This window comes from Manihot esculenta, chromosome 13 (genome assembly GCF_001659605.2).
Source record: "Manihot esculenta cultivar AM560-2 chromosome 13, M.esculenta_v8, whole genome shotgun sequence".
NCBI lineage: Eukaryota > Viridiplantae > Streptophyta > Magnoliopsida > Malpighiales > Euphorbiaceae > Manihot > Manihot esculenta.
In genome coordinates, this window is record NC_035173.2 from 5,848,637 (window position 1) to 5,864,356 (window position 15,720).

The 15,720-nt window shown below is 28.9% G+C and overlaps 2 protein-coding genes across 5 annotated transcripts; one reads left to right on the plus strand and one right to left on the minus strand.

Annotated features, from left to right (window-relative positions):
- Positions 1–4,516: 4,516 nt before the first annotated feature.
- Positions 4,517–5,450, plus strand: LOC110629877 (GTP cyclohydrolase 1). The gene is made up of 2 exons (XM_043949782.1): positions 4,517–4,676; positions 4,753–5,450. The coding sequence occupies exons 1-2, from the start codon at positions 4,517–4,519 to the stop codon at positions 5,283–5,285; spliced, it is 693 nt and encodes a 230-aa protein (XP_043805717.1). The 3' UTR covers positions 5,286–5,450.
- Positions 5,451–5,916: 466 nt separating this feature from the next.
- LOC110629875 (myb-like protein X) lies at positions 5,917–14,047 on the minus strand. Of its 4 annotated transcripts, none has more exons than XM_021777060.2 (5): positions 13,852–14,047; positions 12,080–13,083; positions 7,391–8,240; positions 6,410–7,049; positions 5,917–6,309 (listed from the first exon to the last, which is right to left on the minus strand). In XM_021777060.2, the coding sequence occupies exons 2-4, from the start codon at positions 12,230–12,232 to the stop codon at positions 6,571–6,573; spliced, it is 1,482 nt and encodes a 493-aa protein (XP_021632752.1). In that variant the 5' UTR covers positions 12,233–13,083; positions 13,852–14,047; the 3' UTR covers positions 5,917–6,309; positions 6,410–6,570. The 4 variants fall into 4 exon arrangements, with proteins under 4 accessions (XP_021632752.1, XP_021632750.1, XP_043805524.1 ...); XM_021777058.2 differs by having other exon boundaries at positions 13,774–14,047; XM_043949589.1 differs by having other exon boundaries at positions 12,080–12,391; positions 12,549–14,047.
- Between the last annotated feature and the right edge of the window lie 1,673 nt (positions 14,048–15,720).

The following is a 15,720-nucleotide window of genomic DNA, read 5'->3' on the forward strand; positions in this document are numbered from 1 at the left end:
CCTGCCCTACAGCCCTGCAACCAGCCCCTAGATTCAGCATCTTTAAATATTAACGACAAGCCTTCCGCACACACCAAATAGAGATATAGGGAAATAGGATCCTTTGCTGAATACCTCTACTAGACACAATAGGACCAATCCAATCACCATTAAAATTAATATTGTAAGAAACTTCCGAAAAACACATAGTCAACCACCTAATCTATTGAGTAGAAAAACTAAATCGTTCTAATATGCCTTTTAGAAACTCCCACAGTACCATATCATAAGCCTTAGAAATATCAGGTTTGGGTTCTTTTCTCTTAAATCAGTTAATTAATTAAATCTACACGCTTGATATAATTATTAATTAACTAAGAATTAATTTAAGCGTTACGAGGATTAATTTAATCATAATAAAGAATTGATTGGATTCGCTTGTTTAAACACTATAACCAAACAATGAATAATAATGTAAACCTCTCAATTTCGATTACCTTAAGTTTTAATTTAATTATTTATTTTACCATTTTAATTGCGTTAATTTCTTCTTTAAGTTTTCTTTTCAAATTAATTTCCCCAACAATAATTCTATTTTTCTCTCTTTTTATTTTAAATTATTCTTTTTATTTTAATATTTATCATCTAAATTAAACAAAATTATCGTCTTATGGGATCCACACTCATTTACTCTATTTATAAAATCTTTTAATCAAGGAAGAATGAAAAATCAATCAATTTTAATTGATGTCATTTATATTTTTCTTCATTGTTATCATAGCTTTAAAATTTATTTATTAGTATTTTATATGCATTTAACACATTATAATATTTATGTTAAATTAAAATTTTTTTGAAATTTTTTTAATAAGACACACGGATTTTAATGATATAATCATATATACTTCTTTAGCTCTTTATATCTCTTCGTATAAGATGTTATTAAAAAGTAAAAATTTTAAGATAGAGATATGACTCTCTAACTTTGAAAAAAAATTCAAAATTATACCCTTAAAAAAAATTATATTAAAAATTTATTACCATATTTCTCTCAAATTGATATCTGAAAATATAAGGGTAAACTTTTTGTCAATTTAAAGTTAAAAATAAAAAAGTTAATAATTTAAAATTAAAAAATAAAATATTTATGAATTTAAAATTTAACTTAACAGGTAGTATCAAAATTGATTTCTAACGCCTTTATAAAAGGCACAAGAACATAGCTCTTTTTATAAAAATACCAAATTTTTTCTTTTAAATAATGGTCTAGCCACTCTAAAAGTAGCGGCAAACTACTATTTATTTTTTTTATTTTTTAGGAATGGTCCACGCCACGATTTATTTATTATTTATTTTTTAATTATTAAGATATTATAATTATATTAATTAATTAATATATTTTTTTATATTATATTAATTTAAATAATTTTATTTATATTATATTTTTTATAATAATAAATTTTGTATAATATATTTTATTAATTTTAATATATTATTATAATAATATTATAATTAAATAATACTAATTATAAATTTATTTATCAGTTATAAATTTATTGATATATAATTATTATATTTTATATATTTTATTATTTTTAATATATAAAAATATTATAAAAATTAATAAAAAAACTGCAAAAAATATTTAAAATTATAATATTATCTTATTATCAAATGTATGTACAAAAATATTGAATTAAATATTTAATCAAAATAAATAAATAAATAAATTAATTAATTAATATAAATATTTAAAATTATAAAAATTAAATTTATTTTTTTATTAAATTGCTATTGTGCAGTTATATATAATCATATAATAATATTAATTTTATAATAATATATATAATTATAAAATAATATTAATTTTATGATATTAAAATTATATAAGGAAATAAAATTGTTATACATAATCATCTAATTATTTATAATTTATTAAAAATAATAAATTTAATTAATTTATTCTATGATTAAATTAATTAATTAATTAATTTTTCTTTAATAAATTATAAATAATTTATTATTCTCATATAATATCTAATAGCAAAATGATATAATAATTTTAAATATTACATGCGATTATTGAATTATTTATAATTTAAAAAAATAAATAAAATAAATAATTAATTTAATAAAATGATCTTGTATAAATTTAATATCATGATAATATTATAATTTTAAATATTTTTATGTACCGACTCCTTACTATTAATTTTTATAATACTTTTATATATAAAAAGTATTTTTATAAAATATAATAACTATATATCAATAAATTTATAACTGATATTAATACTTTATAGAATTATGAAATAATAGTATTATTTGAATAAACGTGTTTCAGATTTGATATTATTTAATTATAATATTACTATATTAATTTATTAAAAATAATAAAAAAAATTTATCACTCAATAAATATATACGATATCATTGAATTATTTTTATACATCTAATTACAATCGAATTGATTTTATACATCTAATCACAATATAATATTAATTTTATAACCTTAAAGTTATATCATACCAATAATTTTTTATTTAAATATTAATAATAAAATTTATTAAATATTAATATATTAAAATTATAAAAAATATTTATTATTATAAAAATATAATACAAATAATATTATTAAATTAATATAATATAAATATATTATTATAATATATTTAGAGATGCTATTTAAATATTAATAATAAAATCTAATTTTGTTTAAACGTCAAGATTTTGACGCCCTTTTATAAAATTTTCATCCAACCTTAAATTTATAAATATTTTATTTTTAACTCTAAATTAATATTTATTTTTAATTTTAAATTGACAAAAAAATTCAAAGACTTTAAGATAAATTTAAAATACTGTTGTTTATTTATTTACAGAAACCGATTTTATTATTAATATATTATTTTAGCTAAAACAATATCATTTAAGTATAAACTTTTAAAAATATAAAAATCGATTCATAATTTTAAAAATTAAATATAATTTATCTATTTAAAAAATAAGTAATAAATATATTTTTATATTTTTAATAATAAAAATAAATGGAGAGAATTTTAATTTGAACAGATTAATTATAGAGATCTAAATAGTTAAATTAATCGTTTGGTAAACATTTATAAATTGGATAGTCTATCAGAATAACTCTAAAATTAAATTTATTTGGTAACTGTTTTTATTTTATTTTTTATTTAATTTATAATTTATTAATTATGATTTTAAAATTAAAAAATTTTACATTAATAAATTATTTAAGATTACAAATACAATATATAAATTAAAAATATTATAAATAATAATTAAATTAATTATAATATTCATTATTATATAAAAAATTATATATGTACATAAAAATAATTATATTTTTAATTATTAAAGAAAATCATAAAAAATTATGTACTTTAATTTCTTTATAATTTTACTCTATGTTATTTTTTTCCATTAAACTCTATTTTTTAAAAAATTTAATAATTTTATTTTAAAATTTTAAATTATTATTAATTCTATTGTGAAAGTTGTTAATTTCATTAAGTTTTTAAAATTGTAGACTGAATTTAGAGTAATTTTAAAAGTTTAGAATTTAATAAAAAAATACATGTTTTAATTATAACAAACCTAAAAATATATTTTCTTTTGCGATTATTACAATTATTATATATATATTATATAATAAATTAATAAATTAATATTTTTTTAAATATAATAAATTAGTATATATCCTATTAATCATTTTATATAATAATAATAATAATTAGATATAATTTATTAAACATCTAATATATATGAGTTAGAATTAATGACTATAATTATAAAAAAGTAAATAATATATATAATTAAAATTATAAAATTAAATAATATAAATAATTTAAAATATTTGATATTTTTAATAGAATTATTAAAGAGTTAATTTAATAAAATATCGAACTTTTTAATTGAATAGATTTAAAATAAAATTTGAAATAAGGATGAATTAACTAATTTCCTAAAAGTTTAGAAACTTTATAGTAATTTATCCCATGCCCTGCTATTTATATGCAAAGAGCGAGGGAGGACTCATCAGAACCTGGGCGAGCACTCCTTCAAAGATTTAGGAAGAGAAGTGCTGACTGCCCGAGCCTTCAACTGGTGATTGGAGTCCGCATTTCGATGGGGAAAGCAAGATAACCAAGTGATCCGCATATTCCATTGATCAACGGCTACACTTTTCTCTTTGCTCTTAACATTCACAAACCTTCTGCTTCCTTCTTCTTCTTCTTCTTCTTCTTCTTCATCCCCTCCATTTTTCTTTGTTACCCATTGTTTTGCTCTTGTTCTTCTCCTGGGTAGCTCAGATTTTTAATTTTCTTATTCATTCATTGCTGGGTTTTTTGCTTCCTTTTAATATAATTACATTTATTTTGTTTTGGTTCTTTGGGCACCTCAAAAATCAATTGTTCTTCCTGTTCCATTGTTGGATTTTGATTCAACAACTTCTCTTTTGTTCTCTTTCTTCGGGATCAGTGCTACTACTCTGGGTAGAGTTTGTGGTCTGTCAATGGGTAGCTTGGATGAGGAGAATTTCAATGTGGAGCTTGAGAGTGGAGCGAAATTCGACTACACTAAGCTGGGACTTGAAGAACAACCAGAGACTTTAGCTATTCAGAATGCTGTGACAGTTCTATTGAAAGGTCTTGGCGAGGATATTAACAGAGAAGGTCTCAAAAAGACCCCATTTCGTGTTGCCAAGGCCCTCCTCTATGGAACCAAAGGTCCTTGTTCCCTTAACTCAAGCTCGCTCTTCTTGTAGGATCTTAAATTTTTTTTTACCCTGTCCATTAAAATCCATAACTGCACCATCCAACCCAGGAATGGTCGCTGCAGCGGCCTCGATTCTTAGCTCTTTGGGAGAAGACCCATTGAGGAAAGCGCTTGTTGGAACTCCTAGTCGTTTCGTGAAGTGGTTGATGAACTTCCAGAATACAAAACTGGAGATGAAGTTGAATGGCTTTTGTTGCGGCCGGACAGATACCCTTAAAGCCAATGGAGATATCAGCGGACGCAATGAAGAACAAATACATTCTGAGTTGAACTTGTCGTTCTGGTCTCAGTGCGAGCATCATTTACTACCCTTTTATGGAGTTGTACATATCGGTTACTTCCAAGTGCAGGAAAGGCTTACTCGGCAGATTGCAGAGACTGTTTCATCAATTTTAGGAGGAGATGTGATGGTGGTTGTGGAGGCTGAACATACTTGCATGATTTCTAGAGGTGTTGAGAAGTTCGGAAGTAATACAGCTACAATTGCTGAACTGGGTCGATTCTGAACAGATCCAGTTGCAAGGGCCATGTTTTTGCAGAGCATTCCAAATCCTACTACTTCTGGAGGATTACAGTAAAATAATTTTTGACAGATGGTTTTGTTGACCACTGAGCCAAGATAAGATGGTTGATATATGAATAAAGCAATAAGTGAGGTTTCTATCTCATGAATGGGGATTGAAAAATCATAGTATCTACCGTATGTCGTGTGCAAGTGTGATGTTTAAGCAGTAAAAGAATGGACACATTTGATTATATTTGTGATGTAACTGCTTTTCTTTTCTTTTTTTTTTAAAGGTGAACATAGAAGAAATGCTCAAAAGAGATATGAGCTACTCCATTGCAGTCACGATCCAACCATTACTTCAAACTGGCAGGAGGCACATGCAAAAAATGCATTTATCGTTAATGGTACATTAGTTTTAATTGGATTAACTTTTGGTCTATATAAATTAATTTTCAAAATGTAGACTCAAATGCTATTAGTAATAAGATTCAGGGACCAAAAATAACTTTTCCCGTTCCCCCTAAACAACTCTGCTGGATCTGAAAGCGACTTCCGCCATGCAAGTAGACACCATCTGCATATCGAAAGTGCTGGAATCGAGGGAAGGAATAAGGAAAAATGGAAGGGCAGGAAAGAAAGTAAATTGAAAATATTATTTCTTAGTCCTTAAAAACAAGAGAAAAACCAAGAGAAAATTTTGCTATCCTACATTCAAAAAGACGAGAAAAACCATAAGTTCACAGATGAATTGGTTTGCCTATTTCATTTTGCCCTCCAGCTTTACAAATACGTATACCATCAATCATTACGCATAAAAAATATGTGCGAACACTGCCCACGGGAACGCTGCAACTCTCACCTAACCTATATGTTTTAGCTCTAAAGCTAATAAAAATCAGAACTAACCATCTCAAACTTTTAGGTCCAATGTCCTTTTATCTCACCAGTTCACTCGAGGAAAGTTTCTTCGGATGAAAACCCAATGGTGGCTGTTCTAAGCAAGTACAAGTCAGTCAACAATCCTGAAAGAATGCAACAAAAAATAATTAGTTTATGCCAGTGACAAGGAAAATCAGACACCATCAACATTTACTGCAATAGAGATCAGAATACTTTCTGTACCTTAACAAACTGATCTGGGATGGGCAAACAATGAAAGAACATCCGCGAGCAGACCAATAATCTCAAGACCCAGATGCCAGCATACCTCCCCAGTGATCCCTAGAGGCTAACAGCCACCCAGGGAATTTTAGAAGGGATACTCCTTTTGATTTAGTACTAAATCAGTAAGGAATGACGTAGGGCAGTGCTGAAATGTCTGCAGAGTCTATCCGAAGAGCTTCTGCCCATACTTGCAGCATTCCATCAGCCACAGGATAACCACTGCTGGGTTTTTTTGACTCTGAATAATTACTGCTGAACAGCCATTCCTGGTCATCATCATCAGGCCACTTCTCCATTTCTGGTATATAAAGTATCTGACTCAGATTTTTCATGTCAGGATGTGGTTTTGAAGGAGTTTCACCATTCTCATAAGCCAGAATGTCAACGGGCGAAGGCTTTGTTGAGCATATATTGGGCTGTTGAGCAGCTATCAATCCATTAAGCTTCCGTTTCTTGACATCCACTTTATGATTATTAGCTAACCCCTGCTTTTCAGATGACTGAATAATAGTTCGGCACTGTTCCAGTTTCTTTCCATTTTCAGCAAGTGAAAAAGAAGATGAAGATTTTGGAAATTTATTAGGCCGACTCCCATTGTCTGTGAAGAATTTAAAAACAAATAAAAATGAGGTCCAACATACAATAAGTTGAAATGAAGCTAGATCTGCATAATTCGACTAACAACACCATCAGAAGAACTGCCCATAGAAGATAAAGAACACATTCAGAGCCTATAAAATCATCAATGGCAACTTGATCTAGATTTTAGTTTAAGTTCTCTGAGTGGAAAAACATCCCATTATTACTGCACCAGAGAACAGGTAGCTAAATATTAGACCATCCAATTACCATGATGCATTATTACCATAACAGGTTCCATGCAACAGACAGATAGATACACTGCAGTGTGATAAATGTACAATAAAGAAAACGACTCACCAAGTAAATATCCATTTTTTCCAAGCTCCTTTCTTTTTCCCAGATTTCCTTCAGTAGCAGGATTTGTGTCTGATGCTTTGTGATTTCGGAAATCTAGTGGGTCCTTGCTACCCTCTTCCAGTTGAGGGACATTTTCTTTTAATTTAAGCTTCTTATTTGGTTCAGTTATCTCCTTCACTTTCTCCTCCTCCTCTTCCTCTTCCTTATTCCGGTCTTTATCCTTTCTTTTCCTATGCTTCTCCTGGTCTCTGCCTTTGTGCTTGTCACCCTTACCATCACTTTCCTTGTGTTTGCCCATCTCTTTTCCCTCCGTTTGCTTCTCAGCATGCTTCTTTTCCACCAGCTTGACAATTCCTTGTCCCAAAACTCTGGTGTCAAATTGATTTTTTTGCCCATTGATTCCGTTATGATCTTCATTCCTATTATTAAAATTTCCTTTTTCCTCAGGTTGATTACCAACATTTCCCTCCACAACCATTCCCTGCACCTCACCTCCTCTTCGATTTGTAGCAACAACCTTATGCAGCATTTGGCTTCCCGATGCCTTATCTTCATCCTTAATTCTTCTGGCCAATTCCTGCACATATAAAGAATCCTTGATCTCATTATTTTGCAGGCTGTTTGAACGCAACTTTTGTCCATTATAGAAGCTTGGCTGCCCTTCAACTTTCTTCTCATCTGAAGTCCTGTTTTTCTCTTTATCTCTATCCTTGTCCTTGTCTTTGTGCTTCTCTTTTCGATCCTTCTTTTCTCTTTGTTTTTCTTTACTTCTATCTTTATCCCTTTTCTCCTTACCCACTCTCTTTTTTTTCTCCTTGTCCTTTTTGTGCTTTTTCTCCTCAGGCTTCTCCTGAAAAATTGAAGGGTAACAACAGGTAAATAGATGCAAGAAGATTAACAGCACTAGTAATCACATTGACACTTCTATCCACTCCTAAAATAGGAGGGAGATAATATAGTCAACATAAACGTTATGCGCATACACATTCTAACAGCACAACAACAACATATAAGAAAGTTGATAAAAATAAATATTATGGTGAAGACAATTGAATACAACAAATTGTAAAAAATTACTGTCATGCAGATATAAAAAGCAGAGCAAGTTTTACTAGGGAAAACAGATTTAATTTACTACTGAAACTATGATCACATCCTTCCAGACCTGGCCAACTTTATAAGTGATTTTCTGCTATTGCACTTGGAAATTATCTACTATTTGTATACTCTTTCATTTGCTACCACTGGGATTAATGGACATAAACTAAAACCATAGAACTTTTTTCATTTGAAGTCCAAATAAGTGCTAACCCAATAGTGTGTTATTTCCAGAACAACAAAATATTATTATTCTATAATTTTTAAATATAAAAAATCATTTACTTTTTTATTTCTATTTTAATTAAAAACAGAAAATAATTTTTAACATATAAAAGTATAAAAATTATTTTTTTATTATTTAAAAAATAATATTTTATTTGATCAAGATTTATTTGGATTTAAAAGTAAAGTTCAAGGTTTTATCTGGTCAAACAGGTCAAATTGTGCTGATTTGTGACTTTAATGAAAAGTTTAGGAGCAAAGTTAGACTTTTTGCCAAAAACTATTTTTACAATAAATAAATAAATCCTTGAAATTGAAAATGGCAGAGAAAAACAAAAATGAGCTATCAATTGTGTCAGTTACGACAGTAAATTTAGATTCAAGCAAGCCACTCCCTGGGGAATGAAAGTGTATAAATGCCACGCATCAAAGGCACAACACAATGCTTCCAGGAAGACATTTAGACTGAGAATCAAGAAACATGCACATTGTATCAGCTAGTAGAATGAAAAACCATTGACCACTAGACAGGAAGACAAACTATTCCTCTCCCATAAAAGCTCAAATATTCTTTTCACTTCACACTGTTGTCCACCCCATATTTGCCATGGGACAAGAAACGACTAACTAGTTGCTTCATTCATACTGCAAAGAAAGCATCACTTAAAACATCCGCTTCCCTTTATTATAATTTATAATAGTGAAGATCCTTTCCCTGTAAGTGCAAAAGTTTCCCATATGATCAAGGGAAAACAATCTTTCTTCATCTTGCATTAACTTCTACAAAAGAACATTAAGTTTCTAAAGATAATTTCTAGATTATTGTAAAAAATATACTTGCAATCAGGAAATAATTGGAACATTAAGTGGCTCAGCTTTTTGCCTACTCCAAAAATCAATCCACTCTGAAGAAAAAAATAATACAAACACCAATCAACCTCACACTCATAACCTTTTATCCTAATATAACCAATGGTGTTTACCCTCTCAAAAGATTTGATATAAACAGTTCTTCACTTGCACAGACCACAATATCTCAAATCTGTGCCCACTCAAACTTTAGCAAATGGCCATTCATAGCTATGTAAGTCCAATGATTTTGCCACCACCTTCTCAAACTCCCAATGCAAGTTAACCAACTTGCTTCCCCCACCATGCTTGCAAGAAGCTTCCTTCGATTAATGGAGGTTGATTAAAGGCCCACTATTTTAATTGAGCTAGGGTTATGGGCAGATTTTCATCAGTAAGAATATTATTAAACAACCTAGCTAAATCAAAACTTCAAACATCCTTTTGTTTGTTATGATTGCCTCATACATTGGCAATGGCATAGTGATTGGCACAGGTAGCAATTTCGATTTCCAGATGCTTTCTCAGTATAAAAGTATATTTCTTTTAATATCAAAGCTTTCAATAACAAGATATGAGTCGACATGTCTTTATTGTGTTTATTATTCCCTAGCTTGTTATCTCACAACTAGTGCAGTGCTGTTTGTTCTGTTTATTAATCATTCTCATACATGAAATATTTTAAAAAAGGCTACGTCATTTGCACATAATCCTGCATTAGAAATTCTAATTTGTATTTTAAGTTCTCACATTTCAATTCAAGAGATATCGAGCCAATTTATATGGTGCAAGAAAAACCAACCAAATAAACCACTAATAGTTTTATATCAAACGCAGGACCACGAATTATGTCATTGATATTCATTTACTTTTCAGAAAAAAATGGGCAAAACCACAAAAAGTTATTGACTCAATGAAGCAAGATATTTTTTTTAAAATATAAAAGGAAAAAACTTTTGCTATACTAGGCTATTTTTCACAATAAGCCAGTTGCTAATGCAATTCCAGCTGTGCTCATCAAGACTGTCTTTTTTCTTTTTGCTATCTCTCTCTCCTTTTATGTGTGTGTGTGTGTGTGTGCATGTTTCCGCAGATGCTAATGGACAATGGTTTAGAGAAAGCTGGAAAATCTAGCTTTTCCAAAAACATGGTCCAATGAGCACAAAGCACTGCGAAAAGCAATCTACAGTGCCAGACAAGCTTTTATCAACTCATACACAAATCCTATCCCACCATGTCCAATATAGAAATATGTTTCCTAACCTCACAAATAATTTTTGTTTTCTATCAATTAAGCAAGTGGTGAAATTAAATTGACTTATCACCATTAGAAAACCAGACTACTGTTAAATACATAATATTTGAATAACAGATAACGTATTCATCTACATAACAACCCTCTCTCTATATTATCTAGCCACATCTTAACAGTTACCTATCATAATACACAATCATGTCACAAATGCAAGGAGAAAGAAATTAGCATGTTTTGTAATAGAAATTAGTAAATAAACACTACCAATTTTATCTAGCATGTAAAGCATGCCCATAATCTGCCTCTTATCAACTAAGCTAAATTGAATAAATTATATCATGTATAATTATACATGTTAAGGTGATTTATAGTTTAGTTCCTATGTTTTATCTCATAATTGAAACAGCCAACCCATATTCAAAACTAAATTATTATAAATATTAAAACTACTGGGACTAAATTATTACAGAAAGCGAATTGCAATAGACTAAACTATTACTGCCTTCAATGCATTGACAGTGAATTTTAACAGATGACTATTTTTTAATAGAAATATAACTAGGAAACTAGTTCTCCTTCAAAATAGAGGAATTAAGCTGAGTTTTTTTATCATACCTTAGTTACTAACTTGTAGATTACCCTAAATGTTGGTTAAAGAACCCTAAATGTTGATTAAAGAAGCCTAAATGTTGATTAAAGAACAATACATCTAAGGGCTCCCAAACATGTACTCCCCCCCTAAAGTAAAATAGAGCATAAACAAGAAAATAGTAGTAAATCAGCAGTCTATTTACAAATAGAAGAAATCACACTGAATACTTTCTAACCACTTCAGATGGCATGCGACCATAAAATACTTTGAACTCTTAACAAACTTGATCAGTGAATAAAAGGTGCCAAATCATATTAAGGCCCAAGGTTAACCAAATTGCATGCATCATTTATAACACACAATCAAGATATTAAATAAAATTCGTATGCAATAAAGGCCCTATTTTGTGAAATCCCAGGGATAAAGCCTGGGATTTCACAAGGCTGGATAACATAAACTCCCCCTCCTCTTGGGATGCCAAATTCCTCCTCAACACTGTGGCATATGCAACACACTCAAATCAATGTTATACACCACATGCATTAATTTTATAAAAATGTGTGGTTTACGAAGATTCACATCGCTGATGCAATCTGGGAAATGAAACACAACATAGTTCAGACAAAAGACAGCTAATGGTGCAAATCACATGTTATAGTTTGAAAGTTGCCTGTAGTAAATTTGTCCTTGCTTTCCATATCAATTGATATATGTTCCTTGTACCATCTTTGACATGCATCAGAGTTTCCACCGAAATATATTGCAACAGTATCCCTGTTAAACCGCAACCTAAAGTCATATTCAACATCTCCATATGCGTCATCTTTCTTCTTCATTGTTGTCTTCTGGAGTTCCCAAATTTAGCATGAACTATCCTAATAAACTTTCTTGTGCCTTGCACCAAAGTTTGCATACAATTCTATCAAAAATTTGTTGAGTACAAACTCTCTTCAGAATTTCATTTTTCCCCAAGTGATAATGCCTTAACACCAAAGTCCAACAAAGCTTTCCAAAGTTAAATCACAAGCAATGTATATGATTCAACACAAATAAGGATATTGAATGGCCAGAAAGAAACACTGAAACATGAAGGCAACTGAAGCTAGCAATTCTACTTAATTAAGAAGATAATGTATAACCTTTTTTAGCAACTCCGTATCCTCGAATCTAGCCTTCTTTTCATATCCTGGAGGAGGAAATGGAAAGCAGCGAGACATTGCACGTGATCCTTGAACCGGCAAAGCAGGATATAACCACAGTACAAAAGGCTTCTCCTACTATATTGTGATGTTCCAGCACTGGAACAGACCAGAAACTATGCGCTTCTCCATGCACCATGTCCTTGCAGTCATTTCCAGCCTAAAAATCAATCCATAGTCCTCCAAAAAACTACCTCCCAGGCAAAAATCTCTAATTATCCTCTTACTCACAAATACACTTCAGGAGTTGCCCAAAGTCAATCAACATTTGACTGGCAAATACTAGTATAACCATAACCAAAGGTTATATACTCAATTCTATTGCAATAAACAATGAAGAAGCACAAAAAATGACCAGATAAGTGGAAATCAATTTATGTCATCTGAAATATTCCTTTTTCCCTGAAATAATGCTGAATGTCCAAAACCATCTGATCTTTTGTGTTTGCCACTAGGCCAACAGAGAAAGCAGAACCTGCTCATAAGCAAAACTGAATATCAGAAGCTTCCCCTTACTATAAGAATCAATAACTCAAAACCAAACCCCTAAACGTAAACAAAGCCCAGATAAACCAACCACCAAGTGTGTGCTTCAGCTTATTCTGTCAAACAGAAGAATTTCAGTTTTGCAGATTCAATGTGCAGACCCAGTTACTGATTCCTACTTCTGCCAAAATACATTAATTAAACACTAGGTACAGTGGTACACAATCCCATCAAACTGTGAATCTCCAAATCAATTTCTGATCATCATAACCCAAAATAGTCCAAAATCATAATCAGGGCAGTTACACTGACGATCTGATCAAAACCCCCGGGGGGGGGGGGGGGGGAGGGGAAGAAAACAACAGGCAAGAACCCACTTAATAAAAAGCCCTAATTTCGTTTTCCAAAAATCAATAGAAAGACACTTTTAAATCACAAGATAAAAATTTTCTCTTCAAGCAAAAAAGAATTGAGAAAAAACAAAAATAGAGAGGTTAATGGCGTTTAAAAGAGAAGATTTCCAGAAAATAAGAAGAAGAAAGGAAGAAGAATTGAAGGGTTAAAATAATTTGCAAAGTAGACAATGTATAAGGAGATTGACAAGATCCCAAAGAGGAAAAGAAGGAAAATTTCAAATTGGTTCTCGCTCCCCCTCTCTCAATTCAATCAATCTCTCTACCTGTGTTCTTGTCTTTGTATATGTATATAAGGGTTGTGTGTGTTATCAGATCCTCTATCAAATCTCAAAAATTGTTACCGTTGGGGTTGAAAAATGAGGCTTTTCGTTGTTTGTTGAGAAGGGGCTGTCTCGTTCTCTCTCGGTTTCGAGATCGTTTTGGTCTCTGAGAAACCCCCAAAAGGGCAGAGAGAAGACATAGAAATGGGCAAAGGGTATTTATAGGAGGAGAGAGGGGAAACAGAGAGGCGCGTCAAAAAGAAGAATCCAGACTCGCAGACTTGGAGAGAGGAGTGCTCAGGGTAACTGGATAGCATACTTTTGGTCCTCTTGTTTGTTTTTTTGTTTAAATTATAAAAACATACCCTTACAAACTCGGAAAAATATTTTCTTTTATTATATAAATACTTTTAAAAATATTATTAAAAATGATATTTTTAAATTAAATTTAATTTAATTTAATGTGATATAATATTTTTAAAAATATTAATAAAAGTGAATTTTTAAAAACAATTATTATTATTATTTTTTTTTGATATAGGGGTTGGGGGAGTCGAACGTTAGACCTTACAAAACTACAAGATGCACAGGATGCACTTTCCACCAGACTAAGTTTTGGAGTGCTTTTAAAAACAATTATTAAACGGCGGAATTTAAATCAGATAAAATAACTTTTGGACTAACTTTTCACTTGATTTAAAATAATTAATTTAAATTATTTAATTTAAATTATTTAATAATTTCTATTATATAAAATTCAATTTTTTTTAAATCTATCGATATGGGACAGAAATCAGCTCAACTGCTTGCCGCACAGCTGACCGTTACACTTAGTCTCGTAGCTCTAATACTAATTGAAACAATTAGACTCAAACTGATTCAAATAATTTTTGGATTCACGTTTCATTTGTTTTAAAATGATTAATTTAAATTATTTAATAATTTCGTACTATCTATTATATATAATTTAATATTTTTTAAATATATCCATTTAGGATGAAATTCAAATTTATCTATATGAAACGAAAATCAGTTATTTACTGCAAGTAGAGAACTTACCGTTATAAATTAAATACTTTTAAAAAGATGATTTTTTACTTTCATTTTCAAAAATAAATACTATTTAGAGAAAATTATCATTTAAATGATTTAATTCTTCAATAATTAAAAACATCAAATACTCAATATAATTTCAAATTATCAATTATTTAGTATAAATTAAATAGTTATTATTTTTAATTTATAAAGACAAAATAATTATTATTTTGAAATTATAAAATTATAAAATTATTTTTTTGAATTATAAAAACTAAAAGAATTATATTTTAAAATTATAGAAACTAAATTATTCTTTTAAAAAAAATTATTTGAAAGAATATTTTTTTACATAAATGCTTATAAGAACATTGATTACTTGATTTAGTTGGACGTGACTGGGTATTTTTGAAAATGCCACTTTAATATGAAAGTACTCATCTTCTCTCTTTAAATGTAAAGTCAGAGATTTCTTTTTTTTTTTTTTTTTTTTTGTGTTAAATTATAGCTTGCTTTTTTAAGTTTTTATACGTAATTCTTTTGTTTGATTTTTAATTTTAAATAAGAAAAAATTTTAATCAATCCAAATAATTATAATATTATAAAATATTAATATTTTTATTATAGTATAGCCAACGTAATATAACAAATATTAAAATTTAGAACTAAATAATTCCTTTGCAATTAGTTACCATTTAGTCAATTTTATTTTAAATAATCAACTATTTAATCCTTATAATTTAAAAAAAAATTATTAATCAATATAATTTTATAATAATAATTATTTAGTTTTTATAATTTAAAAATAATAATTATTTAGTTTATTCAATTAACAAGAGAGATTAAATAATTAATAATATGAAATAATAAAAACATTCAATATATTTTTTTTAATAGAAAAATTAATTAATTAAT